The sequence below is a fragment of the Procambarus clarkii genome, chromosome 43, assembly GCF_040958095.1.
Source record: "Procambarus clarkii isolate CNS0578487 chromosome 43, FALCON_Pclarkii_2.0, whole genome shotgun sequence".
NCBI lineage: Eukaryota > Metazoa > Arthropoda > Malacostraca > Decapoda > Cambaridae > Procambarus > Procambarus clarkii.
Window position 1 is genome coordinate 15,873,345 of NC_091192.1, and position 14,035 is coordinate 15,887,379.

Sequence of the window (14,035 nt, forward strand, 5' to 3'; positions counted from 1 at the left end):
ATACCGTCGACACGTTCCTCAGTGGTATATACCGTCGACACGTTCCTCAGTGGTATATACCGTCGACACGTTCCTCAGTGGTATATACCGTCTACACGTTCCTCAGTGGTATATACCGTCTACACGTTCCCCAGTGGTATATACCGTCTACACGTTCCCCAGTGGTATATACCGTCGACACGTTCCTCAGTGGTATATACCGTCGACACGTTCCTCAGTGGTATATACCGTCGACACGTTCCTCAGTGGTATATACCGTCGACACGTTCCTCAGTGGTATATACCGTCGACACGTTCCTCAGTGGTATATACCGTCGACACGTTCCCCAGTGGTATATACCGTCTACACGTTCCCCAGTGGTATATACCGTCTACACGTTCCTCAGTGGTATATACCGTCGACACGTTCCTCAGTGGTATATACCGTCGACACGTTCCTCAGTGGTATATACCGTCGACACGTTCCTCAGTGGTATATACCGTCGACACGTTCCTCAGTGGTATATACCGTCGACACGTTCCTCAGTGGTATATACCGTCAACACGTTCCTCAGTGGTATATACCGTCGACACGTTCCCCAGTGGTATATACCGTCGACACGTTCCTCAGTGGTATATACCGTCAACACGTTCCCCAGTGGTATATACCGTCAACACGTTCCCCAGTGGTATATACCGTCGACACGTTCCTCAGTGGTATATACCGTCGACACGTTCCTCAGTGGTATATACCGTCGACACGTTCCTCAGTGGTATATACCGTCGACACGTTCCTCAGTGGTATATACCGTCTACACGTTCCTCAGTGGTATATACCGTCGACACGTTCCTCAGTGGTATATACCGTCAACACGTTCCCCAGTGGTATATACCGTCGACACGTTCCCCAGTGGTATATACCGTCAACACGTTCCCCAGTGGTATATACCGTCGACACGTTCCTCAGTGGTATATACCGTCGACACGTTCCTCAGTGGTATATACCGTCGACACGTTCCTCAGTGGTATATACCGTCAACACGTTCCCCAGTGGTATATACCGTCAACACGTTCCCCAGTGGTATATACCGTCTACACGTTCCCCAGTGGTATATACCGTCTACACGTTCCTCAGTGGTATATACCGTCGACACGTTCCTCAGTGGTATATACCGTCGACACGTTCCTCAGTGGTATATACCGTCTACACGTTCCTCAGTGGTATATACCGTCGACACGTTCCTCAGTGGTATATACCGTCAACACGTTCCCCAGTGGTATATACCGTCGACACGTTCCCCAGTGGTATATACCGTCAACACGTTCCCCAGTGGTATATACCGTCGACACGTTCCTCAGTGGTATATACCGTCAACACGTTCCCCAGTGGTATATACCGTCGACACGTTCCCCAGTGGCATTATATAATTGTTCATCACAGCACAGTTGGAGGTCTTGGGTGATTCCTTCCCAGTTAATCACTCTGTTATTAAAATTGAATTTACCGATTTCTCCTCCTCTTGGATCCTCCTCCCTCCTCCACCCCCCCCCCCTTTTCTTCCTCCTTCACATGCTTCCCCTCCCCCATTCTCCCCCTCCTCATCATCCTCCCTCCCCCTCATCTTGTTCTTCCTGCTCCTCCCCCCCCCCCCCCACCCACACCAGCCTCGCAGGGACTGGAAGACAGAGGAACAAAGAGCTGACATAAGAAGTAAAGTATTGGTGGTCCCAGATGTGGAGTTGTCGCCTACACTGTGGCGCCGTGGGCGGCCAGGCTGGCGTGGGGGGGGTCTGGCAGGGGTGGGCGGCCAGGCTGGCGGGAAAGAGCGAGTAGTAAGTAATTATCAAAAGAAGGCACCAAACCGGGAAGGCTACGTAGCACCACCAAATGTGCTGAATAATCAGAGGGCGCTAAATATCACCAAGGATGCCAATACGAGAAAAAAAACGCATAAGGTGAACGATATCAAAAGTATTCGATTCACCAAGAATTCTATCGAGGGACAATTGACCGCGAGGTAATGGTTGGAACGCAAGACACGCTCCTCCTGGAAGTCAGGACATTCAACAAGGATATGCACGACCGTAAGAGGGACAATGCAATGTGGACAATAAGGAGCCGGGTGGTGCTCCATTAAGTGACCGTGAGTTAAACGTGTATGGCCAATATGTAACTTCACCAGAGCCGTTTCCCACCGCCGGTTACAGTGGCAGGAGGAAGGTAACAGGGACACAAGACTTAAGAGCACGCAGTTTGTTACCAGTAACAGAAGGCCAACAACCCTGCCAGCGGGCAAGGATGGAGGCATGAATAACTGGGTAAAAGTCGGAATAAGGAACACCTTTACGGGAGATGGGACAAGTGCGGATACCTTCCTTAGTGGCAGCATCCGCACTCATTTAAAGAGACACCAACATGGCTGGGAACCCAGCAAAACTCTACCAACTAAAATTTACTGGAGATAAGAAATAGCCAATGTTGAATCTCTATGACCACCGGATGGTCCAGATTAAAGGACCCCAAAGCCATGAGGGCACTACGAGAGTCAACTACCACCACAAAGAAGGATTCACAACGAGAAAGCAGGAGACTAAGAGCACAGAATAGTATAAAGTTCTGTTGTGAAGATGCTAGCCTCCGGAGGAAGGCGACACATAAGAGTGGTCAGGAAAAACAACAGAGTAGCCCACACCGTCAGCAGACTTAGACCCATCGGTGAAGATGGAAACGGAGTGGGAAATAACGTGCTCAAGGAAGAGGCGTTTCAGAACTGTAGGAGGGGGTAAAAGCTTTAGTGACGCGGGTCAGAGAAGTACAAAATTTGGGAAGGGGGACCCTCCACGGGGGCAAGGAGGGAACAACACGAGGAGAAACATTAGTAATACGAACTAAAAGAGAATCTTTTAAGCGAGACAAACTGACAAAGAGGAAGGTGGTGAAAAGGAACAGGAACTACAGGAGGGGTAAAAGTCAAAGGACAACAGAAGCGAGAGTGAGGATGCTGCAAGGACCGTGCAAGATAGCGAAGACAATAGCGATCACAGCGGTCCTGGAGAGATATGAAGCCAGTGCATGTCAGCGTACAAGCGGAGGGCAGGAGTTGAACGAAAGGCACCAGAGCCGAGGCGCAACCCAGTATGGTGCAAAGCATCAAGACGGCGAAGAGTAGAAGGAGAAGCAGAAGAGTATGGAGGGCAACCATAATCGAGTTTAGACAGGACGAGAGAGGAATGCAAATAGAGGAGCGTGCGCCTATCCGCTCCCAAAGAAGTATGGGACAAAACCTTAAAGGAGGTTAAGGGCCTTAGAGCATTCAACTCTGAGGCAAGAGACATGGGGCGACCAAGACAAACGAGTGTTAAAGATTAACCCCAAAGTGAGGGAGTTAGGGATAGAGGAAGGGAGTGTTACGGCCACTATGGACCAGTAACGGGGTTCTTGATGGATTAACCTCGTTTACAGTATTCGACCCCAAGTCGGTAGCATGCTTTCAAGAATTGGCTATATAGTGCAATAAGAGAAACGGGGGGGGGAGAAGAGATGAACAAAACAGTTCCCTTCACCCAATATATTTACACTTATACCTTTAAAATAATTAATAGATTATTACTACACTTATTTACAGTGATGTCACTTTCACACAGGACACCAATAGGGTTCACATGCAGTGTTCGCCAACCCCAGCATTTCCACCGCCCAGAACCGCGTCAACTAATACTGGAAAACACTGGCGAGTTCATCTTTCACATGGGCCAGCCCATTGACAGTATCACAAGGTGCCTACACCCCACTATCACTCTCCAGCCACTCGCTGGCAGAGGACTTGAGCCACACGCTGATCGGGGTCACTAAACCGTATACAGGGGTAGCTAACCCCCGGCAGAGGGCTCTAGCAACTGGCTAGCAGCACTTCACCACAGACAACTCACCGTCGTCCGTTACTCTCCTAAGACAATCCCAGGATAAGCCGATCTCCATTAACACTGCTGAGATCGGAGTCGGTTTAGTCTTCTTCCAGGACCAAGCTGAGAGCATGTGGACTGCCCAAGGTAAACTGCCGTCTTCAGTACGACCGCCTCCACACATCACCTCTGTGGACGTGAAACGTCATCAGTTAAATGGACGGTAGACAGGGGGACACCAGGAGGTATCACTCATTCACCTGGGAGTTGACATTATGCTCGTGGCACACACTAGGTGGCGCTGCTCTTGATATGCCCACCACCAGAGGTCATCCACAACGACCTCTCTGTCTGACCAAGGCAGGAAACCAGAACCATTTGCCGCTGTCACGCCACCACCAATAGATGGCGTTGTCCACGTAACGTCCAATATCAGGGGCGGGGAGGGGGGTGGAGTGCAGACCAGCGCTCCGTCGAAGGTGGCGAGACCCCTAACACTTAACGCTTAACACCAGGGAGGGAGTGAGGGAGGGAGGGAGAGAGGGAGGGAGTGAGGGAGGGGGGATGGAGGGTGTGAAGGAGGGAGGAAGTGTGACTCCCCCCCCCCCTTGCCCTTGAAGACCAGTACGTGTGTATTCGTTAATCCCAGGGATTATGGACCCTTCACCCTCAGCACTGATTGTTGTCCCTCGTTAAACACCAACGTTAAACACCAACGTTAAACACCAACGTTAAACACCAGCGTTAAACACCAGCGTTAAACACCAACGTTAAACACCAACGTTAAACACCAGCGTTAAACACCAACGTTAAACACCAACGTTAAACACCAGCGTTAAACACCAACGTTAAACACCAACGTTAAACACCAACGTTAAACACCAACGTTAAACACCAGCGTTAAACACCAACGTTAAACACCAGCGTTAAACACCAACGTTAAACACCAGCGTTAAACACCAACGTTAAACACACTCACACAGTAGACGGAAACTTTGCTTGATCCTGCAGGCACAAATAGGCGAGTACAAATAGGTGAATACATACACACACACTGTAACATTATAGAACTTAAGACTCTCTCTCTGTCTCTCTCTCTCTCTGTCTCTCTCTCTCTCTGTCTCTCTCTCTCTCTCTCTCTCTCTCTCTCTCTCTCTCTCTCTCTCTCTCTCTCTCTCTCTCTCTCTCTCTCTGTCTCTCTCTCTCTCTCTGTCTCTCTCTCTCTCTCTCTCTCTCTCTCTCTCTCTCTCTCTCTCTCTCTCTCTCTCTCTCTCTCTCTCTCTCTCTCTCTGTCTCTCTCTCTCTCTCCCTCTCTCTCTCTCTCTCTCTCTCTCTCTCTCTCTCTCTCTCTCTCTCTCTCTCTCTCTCTCTCTCTCTCTCTGTCTCTCTCTCTCTCTCCCTCTCTCTCTCTCTCTCTCTCTCTCTCTCTCTCTCTCTCTCTCTCTCTCTCTCTCTCTCTCTCTCTCTCTCTCTCTCTCTGTCTCTCTCTCTCTCTCTCTCTCTCTCTCTCTCTCTCTCTCTCTCTCTCTCTCTCTGTCTCTCTCTCTCTCTCCCTCTCTCTCTCTCTCTCTCTCTCTCTCTCTCTCTCTCTCTCTCTCTCTCTCTCTCTCTCTCTCTCTGTCTCTCTCTCTCTCTCTCTCTCTCTCTCTCTCTCTCTCTCTCTCTCTCTCTCTCTCTCTCTCTCTCTCTCTCTCTGTCTCTCTCTCTCTCTCTCTCTCTCTCTCTCTCTCTCTCTCTCTCTCTCTCTCTCTCTCTCTCTCTCTCTCTCTCTCTCTCTCTGCTACAAATATACTACAAATGGAGAGACAAAATAAACAGGCAGTGACAGAAAGTAAGAAAGAGACAGAGTAAGGCTGGCAGAGACAGTAATACTCACAGACAGACAGACAGACAGACAGACAGACATTATAAGAGGGTAACATGGTCAAAGATAGACAGACAGAATTGGATGAAAGTCGTAGACAGAAGGACAGAAGAAGAGAGGGAACAGAATCATAGACAGACAGAAGAGGATAACGAAGTTATAGACAGATGACGGATGGAAACATAGTGAGACAGAAGAAGAGGGACACAGACAGACAGACAGACAGACAGACAGACACATGGGGGGGGGGGCAGGTACCCACGAGGGGCCACGACGGGTAACTTTAACTAATCAAAGCAAATTATGTCTTCCTCGGAAAGTTTTTGTCTGGTTTCAGCGTTTCTGAAGATGTCTTAGTGATAACAGAGGAGGAATATTGCTCATAATGGAGGAATATCCTCCGGGGGATACGGAGCCTTGAGTCTCATATCCTCAGTGGGACACGGAGCCACGAGCCTCATATCCTCACAGGGACACGGAGCCATGAGCCTCATATCCTCAGAGGGACACGGAGCCATGAGCCTCATATCCTTAGGGGGACACGGAGCCATGAGTCTCATATCCTCACAGGGACACGGAGCCATGAGCCTCATATCCTCACAGGGACACGGAGCCATGAACCTCATATCCTCAGGGGGACACGAAGCCATGAGCCTCATATCCTCACAGGGACACGGAGCCATGAGCCTCATATCCTCAGAGGGACACGGAGCCATGAGCCTCATATCCTTAGGGGGACACGGAGCCATGAGCCTCATATCCTCAGGGGGACACGAAGCCATGAGCCTCATATCCTCACAGGGACACGGAGCCATGAACCTCATATCCTCAGGGGGACACGAAGCCATGAGCCTCATATCCTCACAGGGACACGGAGCCATGAGCCTCATATCCTCAGAGGGACACGGAGCCATGAGCCTCATATCCTTAGGGGGACACGGAGCCATGAGCCTCATATCATCACAGGGACACGGAGCCATGAGCCTCACATCCTCAGAGGGACACGAAGCCATGAACCTCATATCCTCACAGGGACACGGAGCCAGGAGCCTCATATCCTCAGGGGGACACGAAGCCATGAGCCTCATATCCTTAGGGGGACACGGAGCCATGAGCCTCATATCATCACAGGGACACGGAGCCATGAGCCTCACATCCTCAGAGGGACACGAAGCCATGAACCTCATATCCTCACAGGGACACGGAGCCAGGAGCCTCATATCCTCAGGGGGACACGAAGCCATGAGCCTCATATCCTTAGGGGGACACGGAGCCATGAGCCTCATATCATCACAGGGACACGGAGCCATGAGCCTCACATCCTCAGAGGGACACGAAGCCATGAACCTCATATCCTCACAGGGACACGGAGCCAGGAGCCTCATATCCTCACAGGGACACGGAGCCAGGAGCCTCATATCCTCAGGGGGACACGAAGCCATGAGCCTCATATCCTCACAGGGACACGGAGCCATGAGCCTCATATCCTCAGAGGTACACGGAGCTAGGAGCCTCATATCCTCACAGGCACGCAATGGGTCCTTCACTTAATGGCCTTTTTTTGACATTTTCCATTACGATAATGCTGGGAATATTGTATGTTATGGACCTTTGGTTTTCTTATTTTGACTTTTTATTCTGATCCAGTTTTCGAAACTTTTGAACTAGACAATTTAGGAGGTGGAATGACTGTAAACTTCTGGCGCCCGGGCCGCTCTAGTGTGCTGCTGGGAGGACTGAGTGCAAAGTTCTGACGCGTTTGTTTGGCGGGAAGCATGAATGTAAAGTTCTGCCGGGTGGATATTTTGGCGGGAAGCATGAATGTAAAGTTCTGGCGGGTGTGTGTTTTGGCGGGAAGCATGAATGTAAAGTTCTGGCGAGTTTGTGTTTTGGCGGGAAGCATGAATGTAAAGTTCGGGCGGGTGGATATTTTGGCGGGAAGCATGAATGTAAAGTTCTGGCGGGTGTGTGTTTTGGCGGGAAGCATGAATGTAAAGTTCTGGCGAGTTTGTGTTTTGGCGGGAAGCATGAATGTAAAGTTCGGGCGGGTGTGTGTTTTGGCGGGAAGCATGAATGTAAAGTTCTGGCGGGTGTGTGTTTTGGCGGGAAGCATGAATGTAAAGTTCTGGCGGGTGTGTGTTTTGGCGGGAAGCATGAATGTAAAGTTCGGGCGGGTGTGTGTTTTGGCGGGAAGCATGAATGTAAAGTTCGGGCGGGTGTGTGTTTTGGCGGGAAGCATGAATGTAAAGTTCGGGCGGGTGTGTGTTTTGGCGGGAAGCATGAATGTAAAGTTCGGGCGGGTGTGTGTTTTGGCGGGAAGCATGAATGTAAAGTTCGGGCGGGTGTGTGTTTTGGCGGGAAGCATGAATGTAAAGTTCGGGCGGGATGCATGAATGTAAAGTTCTGGCGGGTGTGTGTTTTGGCGGGAAGCATGAATGTAAAGTTCGGGCGGGTGGATATTTTGGCGGGAAGCATGAATGTAAAGTTCGGGCGGGTGTGTGTTTTGGCGGGAAGCATGAATGTAAAGTTCGGGCGGGTGTGTGTTTTGGCGGGAAGCATGAATGTAAAGTTCGGGCGGGTGTGTGTTTTGGCGGGAAGCATGAATGTAAAGTTCTGCCGGGTGGATATTTTGGCGGGAAGCATGAATGCAAAGTTCTGACAGACGCGCTGCTCTGGTGTTTTGGCGGGAAAAGATTTATGCAAATTGAGCGATCAGGTGCTGGGGTCTGGCGATATATGACAACCTGCGCCTTTATGGTGTGATATATATGTCACTCTGACTCCGCCCTACCTTAACAACACGTGACATGTTGTGTTGTCACTGTTTAGGTCAGGTTGTGTTGTCACTGTTTAGGTCTGGTTGTGTTGTCACTGTTTAGGTCAGGTTGTGTTGTCACTGTTTAGGGCGGGTTGTGTTGTCACTGTTTAGGTCAGGTTGTGTTGTCACTGTTTAGGTCTGGTTGTGTTGTCACTGTTTAGGTCAGGTTGTGTTGTCACTGTTTAAACTTCGGCAGCATTTTTACATTTAATAAACAATTTATGAGGCCCAAAGCACTACGAGGTTGTTATACAAATAATAATCTTGAATTGTGATATTACGAAGCTCACTAACCGCTAAATAATTGTATACATCGCTGCCTTGACTGCTGAAAGATGTACGGGTTTCGTAAGCAGACCGGTAAATGCTGGATGACTCCTGGCGCTTCACATGAACGGGTTTCCTCTCGGATTAGACTCCATTTATGCCTTCCTTCTATTTTGCATAAAATATTTAAATATTCCTTGAAGTGCACAATATATACTCCCCCCCCCCCCCGTCTCTCCACATATGCAGGGAGCCAGTGAGGCAGAGTACCAGAGGCTTTATAAAGTTTAAGTATATGCTCTCGTAAACTATTCCGTTTATAAACTCTTTATTTTGATAATTACTTTATAAAGTCTCTGCGATATGCTGGGAAAGAATTAGCTGGGTACATTATTCATAAACAATAACGGTCTTCAGTGAAGCCTCAAGTAGTAAGCTTCGTTAATATGTTTGGTTTATTTAGGATGAATTTTCCTGGTTGTTACAACGATCGATTCAGGTAAATGTTTTTACAATAGAGGCTAAACTATTGTTCCTATTGATTTATTGACCACTAATTGGTCAATAGTTTAACTCAAGTGAAAGATTTAGCCTCTTAAAGATTGGCACCACATACGCAATCCTCCGTGATTGTAATCCAATCTTTGCGTTCTTTAGGAGCCAAAGGCATTGCAACTAAATTAACCTAATCTAGCCTAACCTAATCAAAACAAACCTAGCCTAACCCAGTCAAACTAAATTTAACCCATAACCTGCCTAACATAACCAAACCTACCCTAGCCTAAACTAACCTAATCAAATCTAACCCAACCACATCTATCCTATCCCAAGTTAACCTAACTTAGCCTAACCTAAAAAAACTAAGCTAACGTATCCTAACCTATCCTATCCTTACCTAGTCTAATATTTTACATTATCCTCAAGAAAATCGCTGATAAAATATTCGGCGGTCGCAGCAGAGGCCGTTAATCGATTGGTGAACACATTCACTCCACCCTTGTGACCTGCACACACACACACACACACACACTCTCTCTCTCTCTCTCTCTCTCTCTCTCCCTCTCTCTCTCTCTCTCTCTCTCTCTCTCTCTCTCTCTCTCTCTCTCTCTCTCTCTCTCTCTCTCTCTCTCTCTCTCCCTCTCTCTTTCTTTCTCTCTCTCTCTCTCTCTCTCTCTCTCTCTCTCTCTCTCTCTCTCTCTCTCTCTCTCTCTCTCTCTCTCTCTCTCTCTCTCTCTCTCTCTCTCATGGTAAAATTGTGCTCTTTTTCTTAACAAAATTTCTCCTCGCCGTCCTCCTCATAAAGTGGCCAATTTTTCAAGCTATCATCTCCCCCTCCTCCCTTACCTTCCCTCCTTTACCGCCCCCTCCCTTACCTCCCCCTTCCCTTACCCCCCCCCCCCCATCGTTCAGCCTCACCTCTCCTGCACCATTTATGAGCTTGTAAGCGACTGCAGGTTACTGAATGTGTATACAAGTAGTGTGTAATATGATTACACACTCACCCATATTATATATATATATATATATATATATATATATATATATATATATATATATATATATATATATATATATATATATATATATATATATATATATGTCGTACCTAGTAGCCAGAACGCACTTCTCAGCCTACTATGCAAGGCCCGATTTGCCTAATAAGCCAAGTTTTACTGAATTAATATATTTTCTCTAATTTTTTTCTTATGAAATGATAAAGCTACCCATTTCATTATGTATGAGGTCAATTTTTTTTTTATTGGAGTTAAAATTAACGTAGATATATGACCGAACCTAACCAACCTTACCTAACCTAACCTATCTTTATAGGTTAGGTTAGGTTAGGTAGCCGAAAAAGTTAGGTTAGGTTAGGTTAGGTAGGTTACGTAGTCGAGAAAACATTAATTCATGAAAACTTGGCTTATTAGGAAAATCGGGCCTTGCATAGTAGGCTGAGAAGTGCGTTCTGGCTACTAGGTACGACATATATATATATATATATATATATATATATATATATATATATATATATATATATATATATATATATATATATATATTGCTCTTATTGGTCGCCCGGATGGTATCACAGTGAACCCCTGGAAGAATGGCAAGCAGTTGGTATGGGACTACACGTGCGTATCAACCCTGGCTAGCACCTACATTAACCTTAGTGTTGCACAACCAGGTGGCGCTGCCACCCACAGGGAAGCAGCCAAATCCCGTAAGTATAGAGAACTGGATCACCACTACAATTTTGTCCCCAATGCTTCTGAGACACTCGGCGCCTGGGGTAAAAGTGCTACCAGTTTTTTTAAGGAACTGGGTTCTAGGCTCATTGAAACAACAAGGGACCCTAGAGCTGCCAGCTTTCTTTCCCAGCGCCTCAGCGTGGCGATACAGAGGGGAAATGTGCACTGCATCCAGGGTTCCTGCCCGCCATCTGAGGAGCTGGAGGAACTCGACAACCTATGATAACCATCTTTGTAACCTATATGTAACTCCTTTTTTGTAACAAGGTTCAAATAAAGCAAATATATATGTGTACATACAAAAGAATGGGGGTGGTAGGAGAAGATAATATTAGTGTTCAGTGAGAGACCACAAGGTCTCCTCTGAATACTTTTTATTTTCTTCTCCGAGGCTATGGGTCCCCACATTGGCACCAGAGGTGGTACCCCCACACATTTAATATATATATATATATATATATATATATATATATATATATATATATATATATATATATATATATATATATATATATATATATATATATATATATATATGACCTAAAAGGTAAGATTAATAATTCTAACGCGAATTTTCTCAATATTTCTTATGTTTCTTTCACTGTCGATGGTAATTGAAAAATCCTTTCTCCAAAATTCATTTTTTATTTCTAGTCTGACGCGACGCCTGAATACGTTTCGTAATAACTTATTACATTTTCAAAGACTTTAGTTCACACACACACAGCTGTAACCTGTAAACACATCCATACTTATACTCGCATTTGGGTGAGGTGATGTAAAAGTTTTGGGTGAGGTGATTGACATTTACACAAGACAGAACACGAACCAATGGGTATAAAAACATAAGAATGGAAGTAACTGCAGAAGGCCTATTGGCCCATAGCATCAACACTTCCTCTTGATGCTTCTATATTGGTGCGAGGTCTTGAAGTGGGTAGAATATAGTTGTGCATTAATTGGCTGTTGATTGCTGGTGTTGACTTCTTGATGTGTAGTGCCTCGCAGATGTCAAGCCGCCTGCTATCGCTGTATCTATCGATGATTTCTGTGTTGTTTAAGATTTATCTGGTGATGGTCTGGTTGTGAGAGGAGATTATATGTTCCTTGATGGAGCCCTGTTGTTTATGCATTGTTAATCGCCTGGAAAGAGATGTTGTTGTCTTCCCTATATACTGAGTTCTTAGGGGCTTAAAATCCCCAAGTGGGCATAGACGACGTTGGTTTCCTTCAAGGCGTTATGCTTGGAGTCTGGAGAATTCTTCATGAGTAGGTTGGCCTTTTTTTATAGTAAATCGTCAATTGTATTTTCTGATTTTTGTCTGTAGGGATAACGTTCCTATCAACAATATCTTTCAGGACCCTTTCCTCCGTTTTATGAGCCGTCGACAAGAAGTTCCTGTAAAAGAGTCTAATAGGGGGTACATGTGTTATGTTAGTTGACTTTTCAGAGGTTGCATGGCGTTTCACCTTTCTTTTTATGATGTCTTCAACAAAACCATTAGAGAAGCCATTGTTGACTAGGACCTGCCTTACTCTACAGAGTTCTTCATCGAGTTGCTTCCATCCTGAGCTCTGGCTGAGAGCACGGTCGACGTAAGCGTTGACAACACTCCTCTTGTACCTGTCTGGGCAGTCACTATTGGCATTGAGGCACATTCCTATGTTTGTATCCTTAGTGTAGACTGCAGTGTGGAACCCTCCGCTACTTTCCGTGACTGTTACGTCTAGAAAGGGCAGCTTCCCATCCTTCTCCATCTTGTAAGTGAAACTCAACACAGAATTCCGCTCAAATGCCACCTTCAGCTCCTGCAGATGTCTGACATCAGGTACCTGTGTAAAAATGTCGTCAACATACCTGCAGTACATGGCGGGTTTCAAGTACATGTCAACTAAGACCTTCTGCTGGATACCATCGAGCAGAAGTTCTGACTCCATACACAGTTTGAAATGTAGATATGATAGAACCCAGTAGGCTCAGGAATCTGTACACCTGCTTATTGGCAGTTGAGAGGAGGGCCGAAAGAGCAGAGCTCACCCCCCGCAAGCACAACTAGGTGAATATAACTAAGTGAATACACAAACACACAGAGGGTATAGAATCGTTTCTCTCAATGTTTGCTGATGATGCAAAAATTATGAGGAGGACTGAAACAGCGGATGGTAGTAGGAGGCTATAGGACGACCTACACAGGTTGAATGAATGGTCCAACAAATGGCTGCTAAAGTTTAACCCGAGTAAATGCAAATTAATGAAACTAGGCGGTGGAAACAGCAGGCCAGACACAAGATACAAAATAGGAGATGAAGTACTTAATGAAACGGACAGAGAGAAAGATCTAGGAATTGATATCACACCAAACCTGTCTCCTGAAGCCCACATAAAAAGAATTACGTCTGCGGCATATGCGAGGCTGGCTAACATCAGAACAGCGTTCAGGAACCTGTGTAAGGAATCGTTCAGAATCTTGTACACTAAATATGTAAGACCAATCCTAGAGTATGCGGCCCCAGCATGGGGCCGCATACCTTGTCAAGCACAAGACGAAGCTGGAAAAAGTTCAGAGGTATGCCACTAGACTGGTCCCAGAACTAAGAGGCATGAGTTACGAGGAAAGACTGCGGGAAATGCACCTTACGACACTGGAAGACAGAAGAGTGAGAGGAGACATGATCACTACCTACAAAATCCCCAGGGGAATTGACAGGGTAGACAAGGATAAACTACACAACATTGGCGGTACGCGAACAAGTGGACACAGGTGGAAACTGAGTACCCACATGAGCCACAGGGACGTTAGAAAGAACTTTTTCAGTGTCAGAGTAGTTAACAGGAGGAATTCATTAGGCAGTGATGTGGTGGAGGCTGACTCCATACACAGTTTCAAATGTTGATATGATAGAGCCCAGTAGGCTCAGGAATCTGTACACCAGTTGATTGACAGTTGAGAG

General features: G+C 46.6%; 1 protein-coding gene across 1 annotated transcript; it reads right to left on the reverse strand.

Annotated features, from left to right (window-relative positions):
* Positions 1-6,126: 6,126 nt before the first annotated feature.
* Positions 6,127-7,230, reverse strand: LOC123756041 (DBF4-type zinc finger-containing protein 2 homolog). Its single transcript, XM_045739052.2, has one exon. The coding sequence runs from the start codon at positions 7,228-7,230 to the stop codon at positions 6,127-6,129; it is 1,104 nt and encodes a 367-aa protein (XP_045595008.2).
* Between the last annotated feature and the right edge of the window lie 6,805 nt (positions 7,231-14,035).